The sequence below is a fragment of the Denticeps clupeoides genome, chromosome 4, assembly GCF_900700375.1.
Source record: "Denticeps clupeoides chromosome 4, fDenClu1.1, whole genome shotgun sequence".
Taxonomy (NCBI): Eukaryota; Metazoa; Chordata; class Actinopteri; order Clupeiformes; family Denticipitidae; genus Denticeps; species Denticeps clupeoides.
Window position 1 is genome coordinate 27,332,033 of NC_041710.1, and position 15,294 is coordinate 27,347,326.

The following is a 15,294-nucleotide window of genomic DNA, read 5'->3' on the forward strand; positions in this document are numbered from 1 at the left end:
ACCCCATGTGGAATATCCTGGAAAATCAAGCGTAATCCATGGAGCCACCACCTCATAACTTGACTAAAAGAATCTGCTACTGATGCTGAGGTGTATGACCCTTGATGGGTCGGGTTTGCTTTAGGCCCCAAGTGGGGACTTACTGGCTGGTAGTAGTTTAGTGGATAACACACTCACCTATGAACCAGAGAACCACAAAGTCACAGGTTCAAACCCCACTTACTACCATTTTGTCCTTGAGCAAGACACTTAACCCTGAATGTCTCCACAGGGACTCTCCCTGTAACTGCTGATTGTAAATGGCTTCATATAAAGGCATCTGATAAATGTACTCAATATTTGGTGAGTGGTAATAATGTTATGGCCAGTGTTACCTGTAACGAGTTACCTGTAATTACAAAATAAATAAATAAATAAATTTACTGGAGGAAAAGGTGTAATTAAATTACAGATACTTCTGTAAATCTCCCAAGATTCTCCCAAGATTCATGATTGCAAGTTATGTCTTAACATTGTACACCTTGCCAATATGTTTAATAATTGTGGTGTGTATGGGAATCATGGGAGTGATATTTGTCAACCAATCAGTGCTTGCCGACCATGTAAAAAAATTAACCTGAACCACGCCCAGGCCCCACCCACTGTCATGAGTCCATTAACTAATATCCTGGACACTGTTAAGCTGGTTTCAGTCTGAACGGCATCCATTGAAAGTGGGTTCTGAAAGCGCAGAAAGTTGGCGTGTTTAATGCAGACCCTGCCAAGCTCTCGGTATGTGCACCTAAAGAGCGATTTTGCACTCTGACTGTCTGCGCGCACCGAATTTTGACCTTTTGTGTGATGTGATGCACTGTGACAGGACCAACAGAAAGAAAACATCAAAGCGGGTTCTGAAACAAACATGGAGGCGAGGTTGGTTCTCACGTGGTCATCAGTTTATTATGAGGAAGGCGGGGTATGCTGGAGAAAAATGTTGGATGCTGCCAGGTGAGTTGCTTGTTGGTGCAGTAGTTTAGTACTGGTATGTAAGGTTATTAGTTTCAATTGTAATTAGATTGTAATTGTAAAATGTAATTAGTTACATACATTTCAAATAGTATTGAAATATTTGAAATATTGAAATATTACATTAGACACAACATGATGTCTGAGCGACATCTCCAATTGAACCTATCCGAACCTGAGATTCTGATCTTTCGGGGCAACAACTCCCCTCAGCAAAACCTCTCAATTCAAATGGGCTGTTACTGTTAACACCTACGCCATCTGCAAAAAGACTTGGAGTTTGGATTGACGACAAACCATCATGTTGTTGCAATCTCCAGATCCTGCAGGTTCACTGCAAGATTTGACCTTTTATTTCACAAGCTCCTCGTCCAGGCACTGGTCATCTCAAAACTCGACTATTGTAACTCTCTCCCCTGCCTCTGTAGTCACCGTAAAACCACTCCAGATGGTCCAAAACGTGGCGGCCCGTCTCATCTTCAATCAGCCGAAACACACCCATGTCACGCCTCTTCTCACATCTCTTCACTGGCTCCTGGTAGCTGAGTTCAAGTCCTTGATGCTGCCTACAGGGCTGTAAATGGAACTGCACCCTCCTATATCAACACAATACTACCTAACTACACTCCTGCACGCCCTCTCAGATCTGCAAATGAAATGAGACTGAAAATTCCCTCTTCACGGGGTCTCTGGTTCCAATCAACTCTGTTCTCCTCTGTTGTCCCTGGCTGGTGGAACAACTTGCCCTGCTCCATTCGACCAGCCGAGACTACCACCACCTTTAAGAAGCAGTTGAAATCCCACTTGTTCAAAAAGTATTTCAGACGAGTCTAACACACGCACACACACACACACTGCACAAAATAATAAAAAACAAATTTTCATCTTGCACTTAGCAATTCCCGAGCATGTTCTTTTCCTGACAAGTTAGGCCTTATCAGGTCTCTTAGTTTTGTAACTCAAAATCTATGGAAACCGAATGAGAATTGCTGGTGTCGTCCTATTGTAAGTCACTTTGGATAAAAGCGTCTGCCAAGTAAAGTAAAGTAAAGTAAAATAAACATTTTACGGCCAGTTTCATCTTAAAACAACAAAAGTCAATATGCTTAAATAACATCTTTCATGTATATTTAATGCTACACTTTTAGGTCTGCACCCCCAGGAATTTTTGCCGAGGGAGCACAAATTTGATTTTGTACAGAGGAGATGAAGATGGCATGAAAAGTAGACTATTTAGGAATCATCACACCGACGTTGTTGCAGACATGGACAGAAAGACTAGAGGATGCTCTGAAGCCGCCATCTGCCTCCCAACAATGGTGCCGCAAACTGAGGCTCCTACTGAGGCTCTAACAGATGACTGCAGGAAGAGAGAGAAAGAGATATAGAGAGCCAGAAATGGAGTTGGTGCTGGAGCTGCAGATATCAGATGGTCCGTAGGTGTATGTCATCCTGCAGCGATCACCCACACATTAAAACCAATTACAAGCGCAGCGCCAAACTGTGTTACTGTGGGATATTTTTCCTTTGCATGGCAACTAGTTAAAATAGTGTTCATTTGTAAGAAGAAGTGGGATTATTTCTATACAAGTTCAACTACAATAGATTCATTATACAGTATTGACACGTTATACATACAGCATAACAGTTGTGCTAGATCATGCAATGTAGAGACAGGATTGACATGCTTGTAAAGGTAGTAAATGCACGTAATTTAGAGTAACTGAATGCCAGGAAGTGTGGGTGGATTTTGGATGCTGTTCATGTATCAATGCTGCCCCGATGTGGCTGTCATGTGAACTGCATAAATGACGGTGACGAGCATCTCATTTCCATCCTAGACCTGCAGTAATCATTCCTCCATTCAGGCACTGGCCTAAACTATTTTATATTCAGTGACTCGCCTGCAGGATGGATAGTTTTACTGCAGACAATATTTATAAAAACAGGACAAAAAATTACCCTCGAGTTACCTTTGATAGAGCATAAAAAAATTATAAATAAACTTTGACATTATTGAGTGTGGATTTGCCTCCATCTAGTGGACATTAGGAAGTATTACATTCCCATATAAAATCCGCTGCTGAATCTGTAGGGGGAAGGTTTACTGACAGACGGAATCAATAGGAAGAAGAGAAGGACGTTTATTTCAATCATTACATTTTTAGAAAGTAAATTGCCTATGCTTTGGTGTTCCTCCAACTAAGGTCATACTATCCCAAATGAAAAAGTAAATATCGAACTAAACCACCACTCAAACCACTGTTTTCCTCCAGTCAAACCACTGCTGTGCACAGGCCATGATGGTAGGCCGTTTCCTGATGGAATATGATGGTCTTCCGGTCTGTTGATCAGAGCTGCTGCAGAATGTCTCTGCATTACTCTTTCAAACTACAAATCTTAGAGAGAAAATATCAGGACAGACGGGAGGTGTATTCTTTTATCAGCAGGCCTGTATCCTGATGTGGCCGATATCTGAGGAATAACTCCAGTACAATGATGTTGACTAACTGTTGCCTGAAGTATGCAAGTTTATTCATCCATTATTCAAAATGATGTGCAGCTGGAATGCCTCCCCTACTGGACTGCAGCGTACGCAGGCAGACAAAGGGCAGCCACCCACCTCACCTCCGAGAGTGAGGGATGAGAAGATAAAAGAAACGTGAAGGCGGGGTAGGGTGATGGTCATCTGAGGGGTGTTCATTACTCGGCACAGTGTGTTCTCTCCCGCTGCCGAACCCCCTCTTCCTCCTCCACGCCGCACCCACTCAGCGATGCTAATGTACCTGCCGCTGTAATTGGTCCCAGCGATGCGCGGCTGCTCCACCTGTGTTGGCTGGGGGGGCCTGCAGTCGGTCCTGTGGCCTGCGGAGCCATTGTGTGCACAAGGGGCTCCATGCTAATGCTATGCAAACAAACACGCCTTTGTTGTTGGGCTCCTAATGCCGCCACAGAACAAGGAGCGCATGCCTCTGTGTGTGCATTCATTAGCATGGCTCTCGAACCCACGGTGTGCCCTGAATTTCAGGGGATGCTTTATTCTTGCGGCTAATAATGACGTTTTTTTTATATCTGGAGGCCCGTGAAGCTGGAGTCGAGGCTCAGACACGCTTTGATTTTGTGACCTTGTAGTGCCATGTCCTAAGACACTCAGAGAGGCACTGCTGAGGCAAGGCCTTGAGGAAAAAGCAATGCCATGGAGAATGGTGCGCTTGAATATTCCATTTATTTAAAATAAGATAGGTAGGAATACCTGAAGTATCGGGTTACAGACTAGAAGCCAGCTTTTGCCCCACAGTGTTGTCAGATGCTGATGGGTGTGTTGAAGCAGGTCATCAGTTGTCAGAAACAAACTAGTGAGTTGGGCGTTAACATGATTCACTGCTTGTAAATTTATTTTGGTGATCGGTAAAATGTTAATGTTATTTAAATGTTAATTTTTTAATAAAATGTAAAATTGACGACTGGTTGGATTGCCGACTTGACTGAAAAAATCTGAAGCCAGTGATGCCCTGCAAGTGAGTAACTCTATTCTATAAGGAAGTAAATGTTTCTGTTCAACAGAGCACTGAATCCTACAATAGAGCATTTATTACTTACATCATGGGCTGACATATGTCTGTAACATTTTGTTCAGTATGGTCCTATATCTGCCAGAAAGACATTGATTGATGCATTTTCCCTGCATTTTATAGGACAATGGGCAACAGTTTTGCTAAGCTATGCACTAAGCATGGGCCTTCCTCAGGACTTGCACGCATACATGGAGAAAACAACAAAGAAATACAATCTTTGATTATGTTTGTGCATTTGACAATGACGCATGGTTGAAACCACCCAGAATGAGGAAGTAGAGTGTGTGAGACCTTTTAATAATCTGGTTCCTCCCATTTAAAACTGAGATCATGTTCTGGGTGACGGAATGAATGAAAGCAAGTTGGAGTGTACATATTTGTGTCTGTGTGAGTGAATGGGTTGGTGCTCCGCCCTGCGGCCAGTGTCCTGGGAGGGGCTCAGAGCAGCCACAACATTGATCACGAACAAGCCGTGATGGAAACTGAGTGAGAAGTTTAGCATCACTGATTATTCCCATATATGCAGACCTAATATCCAACAAAAGAAATCTGATAGCTTTTGGTGATAAACTCTGATCTCAGATCATTTTTACGTTACCCGAACCAGCTAAATTAATGTATAATATATAATCCAGCAGTTTCAGAAAGGAATGTCTCTTTCAAGGTTCATCCCCGAACTGCTGGTGTCTGCCATAACTTACAGAAATAAAAGAAAAACTGCTGCTGCTGCTTAGCCTGCTGTCATTGAGGTGGATTAGAGACCGGCTCTCCGGCCTTCCGCCTGTGCACACCGGGGGCTCGCTCTACAAAGGCTACAGGGCTTTAGAGGAGCGCCGGGCACTGGGAGAGCTTTGGGCTGGAGTGGCAGCTCTGCTCCAGCCACCGCACAGAACCTTCCAGAAGCCGCCGCTCATCTCTCAGCTTCACTGTTCTGCTGCGCTGGCTGCCTCCATGCCTTGTATCCCTTTGACTTTTCCCTTCAAGCTTCTCCCTTCAGTCCTCTGATGGGTTCATATGGAGTGTCTCCTCCTTTCAGAACACTGCAAGGACTCCAGAGAAAAAAAATAGAGGTACACACAGCTGCATAGAGCAGATATGCTTCGAAAACATTTTCCAATGAATGCTCTTTGGAAAAAAAATTATTGAGAGTATGAACAATATGAGCCCTCTTCTGGTGAAAAAGAGTATAACATTGGGAATATTTCTGAACAAAAATATTTATAAAAGGAAATTAGGAGAATCAAACCATGCAAAAAAAAAAAAAAAAAACTTGTATTCGAAGTACATATTTTAAATTCAGAGAAAATGTGTGAGCCTTACAGGGTGATTTTAGCAATCAATACGTTCACAAGTATTAATACAGTAATTTTAATTATGGAACACTGCTGCAATGATCTGGCAACAACAAAGATTACAGCTCAGCTCCAGTTTACACAAACATCGAGCTATGAATTTATAATTCTTCTTGAGCAGTACATTTTAATTGCTATGTGAAGGCATACCGGCAAATTAAGAAATGCTTTAATAACATTATTATTGGAATATTAGCACACTGCTACATTTGCAGAAGAACCAGCAGGTATTTTGTTTTACGAATAACATTTTTCCCCCGCAAAGTGTCACTTTTTACTAATTATGTGATAATAATGAAATTATCTGAGTATTTAACTGGAACTGAGCAGACAGAACACGTTTGGTAAGATTTATTTTGTACTGAATGTACTTAAACTGCCGCCACGCCCCGGTGACACGGGACATCGGTCGCCCTCGATCTTCACCTTCCTCATCCTCCCGGAGAAAGTGGGACAGCTCCTGATCAAAGTCGGTCCCACACGTGACACCCCCCCCCCCCCCCCGCTAATGAGACGGAACTACGCGCGGGTTCGGGGTGCCGGCGTGGGGCTGACACCCGTTATTCCACGTTAATTAAGCCGCCACGGGAAGCGCATGCGCATTCAGGTACGGTGGCGCGGCCACGCTAATTCCCGTCCCCGGTGAACGCCACTTCCTCCGAGTTATTAATGTTTGTCATTAGCGGCATTATGCTTGAGGACAGTGACTAGAAATCAGCAAATTTATATAGGACAAATATTGACAATAGCTCGCCCGTGGGTATTCAGAGAAGAAAAGATGCAAACTATGTTAATTAATGGTAATTAACCACAAGGGCTTGGCGCTCCTGGATCACAGATAAATTGGTCCCTTAGTTGCTTGAGACACGGTCCTGGCTAATCCTTTATTATAAAAAGATAAAGGAAAACGACATCATTAGCATAAATTTGACGAGATAAAAAGTCGAATTATTCTTGCTAATTCCTGAACGCGTGGCTTTACATAAGGTTGTTAATTGCACATAAAAAGGAGAGCAGGGAAGGTGCGGCGAAAAAGCAAACAAAGAAAGGAGTGCAATCTACGATTAAAGAGGGAGAACCCATAAACCCAAGGACAACCGACAATTTCTGACGTGAAATTTGCAATTAACAATTGTTCAGTTGTTAACAATGTTCAGAAGGAAGCAATTCAACACGGTGTACACAACCTGCAGATGTGCACGGTTTAACAGTAAAAACCAAATAAAGCCAAATTAACTCTGCTAATTCATCATTTAAAATGTAAAAATAAACGAATGAAGGAGGGGGGTGGGTGGTGGTGGTGGTGGTGGGGATGGGGTTGGTTGGTGCAGCACCATTGGGATGCACCCCGTCTGTTACTCAGTCGTACCTCGAAGTTCATGTTCCGTGTCTGATGCCAGGTTGTCTGCTGTTCCAGACTAATTAGGCAGCAGCAGCAGCAGCTGATCCAAAACCAGCTGACCAAAGCCCACCGAGATCAGAACAGCAACGCATCCCATGAAGAGAAAGCATATCAGCACACAGCACGAATTACTGAGACAACCTGCTGGAGAGAAACAGTGCAGGTCCTCTGTAAACAGATAGCGATCACTGGTACTCTGGCTGCTCTGGGATTCTTACTGTAAACATGAATTATTGTAGATTATGCCAAAGGACCAAAATGACGACCAGGCATTTTCATTGGCTGGTATGATAATAGAACTTCGATGCATTTCTTTAAATATAATTCCATCATGCTACACACATATATAGACACACATGAATACAAAAAATATATATACAAAATATTTACCTTAAAAAAGTTTTGGTGGATAAACTCACATAATCACAATGACAGAACAATAATACACGAGAGGTCATAATTTGCCACGCTATAAACATATGAAATATGCTCACTATAGAACACACGAAATTGATTAAAGTTGAAATACTTTAATTAAAAACAGGCTCAAAGCATTTAATGAAATTCATATTTTAATAGTTTTTGCACTGTAATGAAAGAAATTAAAAACAGTAAATTACAACCTGTTATAGCTCAGCAACAACACTGCAAACATAACCAGTCATGTGTTCATTTTGCACTTTTATTAATCACATCTGAACATTGAAACAGACTGTTGCAGTGAATCCGACATTTCTGAAAGAATATCATCAAAACAAACATAGTCCTATAATAAATACAAAAATGATTGCCAGTCAGGTAACTAGATATGTACACATATAATTCATTCTTAGAAAGGATAAACAAATGAGCAAAAATCAATTCTAATTAAGCTGAAAGTTCTTAAACTATTGGCATGTCTTAGATTTCCTTCATGAATGGCGAACTCCATGGGGTCTACTCAGCGGTATTACAATACAGACCTCATCTAGTATTTACACTGCATACTTTTTACATTCCAACATCCTTTCAGTGAAAGAGTGAGGAATGTTGAGGCTGAATCATGGCAATGTGAGGTGCGGGGATTTCTTAAAGCTGACGGTGCAGCAGCTCATCTTTCCGCTTTGACATTAAAGGCAATGGCAGGTTTAGAGTGTAAGCTGGGAGGAAGCAGCACGTACCATAGAGCACGGCTAATCAGCAGAGCCTGTCAAGGGTACAGATGGCTGGGCAGTTAGCATCTGGCTAAAGGAGTTGGTCCACAGTTGACGCTGTGAGACAGAGCTGTGTCTTCTTCAGAACTCTGATATAGCCCAACAGAGCTGTGTCTTCTTCAGAACTCTGATATAGCCCCATCTATGGCTGAAAAGAGCTTCTGCCACTGAAAGCAAGGTCTCTGCCTTCTTTAAAGCAGGAGATGACAGGAACTCTCTCCGCCTCTGTCTCTCGCTCTGCCTCTCTCTCTGCGGTCAGGCGTTTTTCGCTGACTGCTGCTCCGAGTGTGGCCAGCTCCTCGGTCAGCACTTTCCTCTCCTTTATCTTCTCCAACATGGTGTCCATCAGCTGCGCTGCAGAGGGGACCTGCAGGGGGACAGAAAGAGAAGAGTGGACATCAACACAAGACAGATCTGAGGCTTTTATTTTCTATTTGTGTTTCACTTCTTCCTAATATGAAACTCAAATATATATGGCTATGTGAATTAATATTAATATGAATCCATATCATATTTTATATAAATACATTTCAGTGTACATAAGGTCAGGTTGAGGTCTAAAAATTGATTATCCATCAGTGGCCATATAAGTGGATATTGAAATGGCCTTGGTCTTTGCAAACATTAGGGATCTTATCCCTCAAAATCGATGTTGAGACACATTCTCATGCCAGGTGTGTACAGACATACTGCTAAGACCCGACTTTGGAACACCCAACTGAGTTGTGTGGAATATGTACTGATGTTCTGAAGTCTTAACCTTCCAGTTCCGCACAACCAACACAAGGACATTATGATAATCAGCGGAAGTGATCAAAGGCCTGACGCCAGCCATAAATATTCAGAAACAACCCGTTCACTACATATATATTTAGTGCTTTAGGAGGACGAGACAGAGAGAGAGAGAGAGAGAGAGAGAGAAAGACATTTCAGAGAGGAAAAGAGCGAGAGCCAGAGACTCTTTCCCAGCGTCCCTACTTCATTAGGGGAACAGGGAGCCGAGGCTCCCCAGAGGAAGGCTGGCTGGGGTAGGGCTTGGTCCCACTGCTGACGGCATCAAAAGCCTCCGTGCTGAGCTCCTTACTGCAGATCACACATAGCAGCACACACACATTCTACCAAGATAACCGCATACACTCACAAAGCATGAACACCTCTAAATCTCAGCACTCAAATGTCACACTTTGGAGGACACGCACACTCATGCAATCACAAGAAGCACAAATGCACAAAGACGGTTAGTACACATGCCAGACATGGCGAATTTGGCAGATCCCCACCTCCACAAGCCTCACGTTCCTAAGTGCTGAGAATATTGGGCACAAGCTCGAGATGTACAGAAGGACACTAACTAATTAGCAGTGGCTTGTAACTCAATCATATCCTAAAACCCTGGCGATGTGCAAGGAACTGTGGGCCACAGGAAGTAGACTGCAACCAATTAAGTTTTTTTTTTTTCAATTCATCGCAATGAGGAAAAGAAAGATTCTGAATCGATTAAACATTGTTAATATTCGATTATTGTTCATTACCAATGCAATATTAAGGAATGAAAAAGTTACATGGTTTTCTAAACTCCAGTAAGACGAGAATGTTGTGTTGTAGAGCTCTGGACACTCAAGAGAACTTTAGCCGGCTTAGATGCTTTGAGTCTATTGGTCGCATGAAAATGCATGACGCCACACAGCAAAATTTCACTTTGACCTCGGTGCACGCACAAGGCCAGCGTGGTGTGCAATATGTTGTTTGAAATGTTAAATCTTGGATTATTTAAGGCTGTATTTATTTTCTTTCACTTAGTTAAGTCCACAAGCATCACTTGCGGGGCAGTGGTGAAATAGCGATTAAGGAAGCTGCCCGGTAATCAGAAGGTTGCCGGTTCGAATCCTGATCCGTCAAGGTGCGTTTGATTCAGCAAAGCACCGTCCCCACACACTGCTCCCTGGGTGCCTGTCATGGCTACCCACTGCTCACCAAGGGTGATGGTTAAAAGCAGAGGACACATTTCGTTGGGTCCCCGTGTGCTGTGCTGCAGTGTTTCACAATGACAATCACTTCACTTTCACTTTTCAATTGAGCTGCTGGTACATAATTTTCTTTTCTATTTTATGTATTTATTTACTGATTTTATTCCCTATAGATTCTCTATAGTCAGACCTTTGGTGAAATGACATGTCTTGGACTCTTCTTTATTTAGTTTTGAATAAGATCAGTAGTTTATGTGGTTTAAAATAAGCATTATTTATGTGTCAAATCTGTGAAATCGGTACAAATTATTACACAATTAATTGTTTTGATAATAAAAGAAATTTGAAGTAAATTCATTTTGGTTCATTACCTGCTTTGTCTTGAAAATACCAATATGAGGGGGGAGAAAGATGCATCAATAATTGTTTTATAATCACAGTTGTCCTTCTGAATCCTAATTGTTTGAATCGTGAGGAGCCTAAAGTTGCCCACCCCTAATTACATACTCCAATCTGTCATCTTAAAAAGAGTTTTTGTAGCCAGATAGTACAAATCTACTCCAGAGAGTAGAGGAAGTGCGACTTATCCAGAGCGACTTACAATCAGTAGTTACAGGGACAGTCCCCCCTGGAGCAACTACGGGTTAAGTGTCTTAATCAGGGACACAATGGTAGTAAGTGGGATTTGAACCTGGGTCTTCTGGTTCATAGGCGAGTGGGTTACCCACTAGGCTACTACCACCCAATTTTATGAGAGTCCTGTTAATAGGATATTAGAGTCAGATTTAACAAATTTAGAGCCCTAGGCAAGATTTTAGGTGGCGCCCCCTTGCATCGCAGTAAATTCCTCTGTTAGTGTAGATATAATCAGAAGAAATTGAATACTTTTATTTAAATAAATCAATTGCAAATTTAAAATACTTAGAAAGAAATACAAAATGTCTTTGGATGTTAACACATCCAAAAATTTGTGTTATTGTTATTAATTGTGCAGACTTCTGGAAGTAAAGATTTGATATATGGCACAGACACTTCAATAAAATTATTTGGCGATTATAATTTAATTGAGATGATTATAATGTGAGAATATGTCAGTCATTCTGATTTAGACTACTTGTTCTGAACAGGTGTTGTAACATTAAAACAGAAGACAACTGACAGGCTCTAGGACCCAGTGGAGAGTTGCTTGTTTCACAGTGCAGCGTTACTGTCCGCGGTCTGATAGGAAAGTTACATATTATTATTATTACTACTACTACTACTTAATAGGCTTTTCTAAGCAGGTAAATTCATGTTGGTTTGTTCTTTTCATATTAAGAAACATTAATACAAACTAGTTTTAAGAATAGTTGAATGTTTTTTTCTTTCTACATTTGTGACGCTCCCTTGGAGGGCATTTGCCTATGCTGGCTATGCCATGGATAGGCACTGATTACGGACATGAATCATGATATTTTATATTAAATACTTAAGTGCATTTGAAGTCAAATACATTTGTAAATTTTTTAATTTCCACCTTTAACTCACATTCATGTGGTTTTTGTACTTTGTCCACTCGTGGACCTCAAACCTTAAAAGAAGAAAAGGTGGTTGTTTGCAACTCAAACAACCACCACTTAATATGTAGTAATATGTGTAAATATACATGCATATAAATGTAAATAGAAATTATAATAACCGTATTGTGAAATAATATATATATATATAATTTTTGTACATAATTTTAGATAGTCTTCTTCCTCCTCCTCCACATTCTCCTGTTAGGGGTGGCCACAGTTGATCAACTGGTCTGGCTGTCGACAAAGTTTTATGCTGGATGCCCTTCCTGATGCAACCCTCCCGGTTCACCCGATCTTGGAACAGGCTCCAACAAATACACTGTCACATGTATCCCCAGCCAATGGGTAGTATATGACTTGATGTGATAAATAAATAAATAATATCTATTTCCTTGTTGCATGGACAGTTGATATTCATTGTTTTTGATTGACTCTGGACGAAAGATCGATGTAAACAGCATCTTCATGCCTCTACATGAGACCAAAATGTGCAGTCTTCTAATGGCAGCTATCCATTCAACAAGGCCAAGCACTGATTCAGCCTGCCCTGATATCGACTGGCTCAGTGTGTGGAGCGAAGGTGCAGAAGTCGAGTCGATGTGAGAGACGCTGTGCAACGTACAGGTGTTTTAGGCACCAATTAAATGACACTGGTATTACAGAGCCCGGGGCTACCCTTCAGGCTGGGCCACTGCACCTTCAAAAGTCTGTACCCCCACTGCGAGTTTGCGCCATTACACACATACACACACTCTCTCACTCTTTTTCTTAACAGATCTTTCAAGCACCTTTTGTCCCCCCCCACAAAAGATGTAAAAAGAGTTCTGAAGGGCCCAATTTGCACGCCTGCTGGTGAAGTGTTTGAATGATAAATGGCATGCAGAATGGCAAGAAGGATTCCTATCTGCTTTAGAGAGAGTAGGGTCACAGGCGGAACATCATGTTTCCACAATCACCACCAGGGAGGCTCTCTTTAAATCTCAAAAACTCTGTTTTCTGCAGTTTAATTTGGACCAAATGACCTAAAATCATTCACTGTACAAGTGGACTAAAGTAACCTGTGTTCCCCTGGGCTCAACTGTGCTTTTAGTTTATGATCAATCACAACCTTTAAAACACACACTGACACTCATGCTAGGACTTGGTTCATTGCGTCACTTTGCTTTGTTTTTTATTAATAATAAAAAACACACACACACAAACCAACTCCAATCTAGGCCACATTTGGGGAAAACAGAGCTGCTACTTATCATGATCACAAGGGAGAATGAGGAGAGACACACAAACACACAAAAATCACTTTCTGATCTTTGATCTTCACACTTTTGTTCTGAAATCAAAGTTATCAAACGAGAATAACATTAAAACAAAATTGCACTGGCACAACACAAAGCACCCAAGACCTACTAAAGTCTGCATTTGATTAGGAGATAATGAATGTGTCACATTGCAGTGGGAGAACATACCCACACACATACACAACTCAGGTAAGAGGAGCGAACGGGTGCACCAATCTATTCTTCCCCACGCTGTAATTACCCACCCTGAGCCCACCTTCCTTTGCCTTCTCCCCTCCTGGCCACCGGGGACTTATATGAAAGGGAATTGGACACTGGGGGCCATAGATGTTGTAATTAAAAATCTCTTTTTTATATGTTGCTACAGCTATCAGGCCTATGCAACCTGAGCCATTAGTACTGACCTAAATACACCCAAGATTAAACGAGGAATGCTCCAGGTCTTTGTTCATTGTTCCTTCTGATTTTCAAAACTCATTATGAATCAATAGCGGGCTAATTCCCTGTTGTGTAAGAACAATACATAACTCACAGCTCCTTGGACCTTGTTATTCTCATGTCCGCACCAAGACAAAGCTCAGCTGGCCAGGTCCAGTCATTAATGATGTGTACCTATGTCTGCCTGTAATATAGTTTGTCATTTCACATTTGAATTGAATTCCGTAGTGTGACAATCTCTGTATTTGGTTCAGGGTAGAAAAGAAGATCTGCTAACAACCTCAACTTGCACTTCTACCACAAAGAAGCTTGAACCAACAGGCCATTGAATATTAACAAGTTCCCTTTGAAGAGAATTTGTCTGGTTCACAGAAAAGTGAACAAGCACCACTGAATAAGTATATCAAACATTTAATAGTGAACCAAGAAAATATTTGTAAAAAGAGCAACGTGTCCTGATTAACCTGAAATACAGGCACGACTTGGCCCAAGTTCCAGCCAATGATGCCACTAATGATTTCACCAGCAACATAAAAAACACTTGAAAGGCCATAAATGCTTTCAGTTCAAAGAGAAACTAGTGTCAATAACATGAATTAGTAATGTTGTCTACAAACATAATGCTAAGAGAAGTCTCACACACACACACACACACACACACACACACACACACACACACACACACAAAAGCCTTCCCATCAGCAGCGGAACAAACGCCACCCGCATCACCACTGTCCCAGTGACACAGTTCCAGCACAAAGCCTCTGACTGAGAGGAGCAGGAAAAAGGCTGTCACTGACTTAATTACGACAATCATTAAATGAACTTTAATTAGAGACACTTACACTCTGAGTGCCGCCGCGCTAATTTCGCTTAGCACTTTATTATTGCAAAGGAACTCATTATGAGCCATATCAATCAGGGCAATGCTTTCAAACTAAACAAAGTTGGACCCATTTCAGGAGAGAAAGTGAGAAGATGAAAGGAAAAAAAAAATTTAAACCTCTTCAGTTAAAGGCCCAAGGTAGACCAATTCAGTGCCTGATAGAAAAACCACTTCTCCCCTGAGCCCGACATCACAGATATATTTTAGTGTAACACACTGCCTCAGTTAAACAGGCTTTTCTAGTCATAAACACACACACTGAAAAATGGACAGCCAGCGGCTTGTGCTGTCAGGGCAGCACAGAATGAGTCTGAAAAATGATCCAAAGGGCCGAGTCGCAGTTCATTAAGGCATAAAGGCAAGCAAGCAGTCATCTCCCAGTGTTCATAAAGACCTCTCCATTACAATTTACCTCCCGTCAATAATTAGGATTCTGCAAATAAACCCAAGCAATTAAATCAATACAGAGGGGCTATTAGCTTCCCTGGTCTGGGCCCTGCAGAGCAGACCGGCACTATATCCTGAGCAGAGAGGTTATTCACACCGTGACGGGCCAGCCGGAGGGACCCCAGTACAGGCAAGTCATTATTGGACGTCCATGCTGTCCCACACTGTTACC

At 41.8% G+C, this 15,294-nt stretch overlaps 1 protein-coding gene across 5 annotated transcripts in view; it reads right to left on the reverse strand.

Annotated features, from left to right (window-relative positions):
* Positions 1 to 7,893: 7,893 nt before the first annotated feature.
* Positions 7,894 to 15,294, reverse strand: part of cntln (centlein, centrosomal protein) — an 83,628-nt gene continuing 76,227 nt past the window's right edge. For all 5 annotated transcript variants that reach the window (XM_028977585.1, XM_028977587.1, XM_028977583.1 and 2 more), the window contains exon 27: positions 7,894 to 8,894. In XM_028977585.1, the coding sequence (XP_028833418.1) occupies positions 8,670 to 8,894 (225 nt within the window). In that variant the 3' untranslated portion in view covers positions 7,894 to 8,669. The remainder of the gene's footprint in view (positions 8,895 to 15,294) is intronic.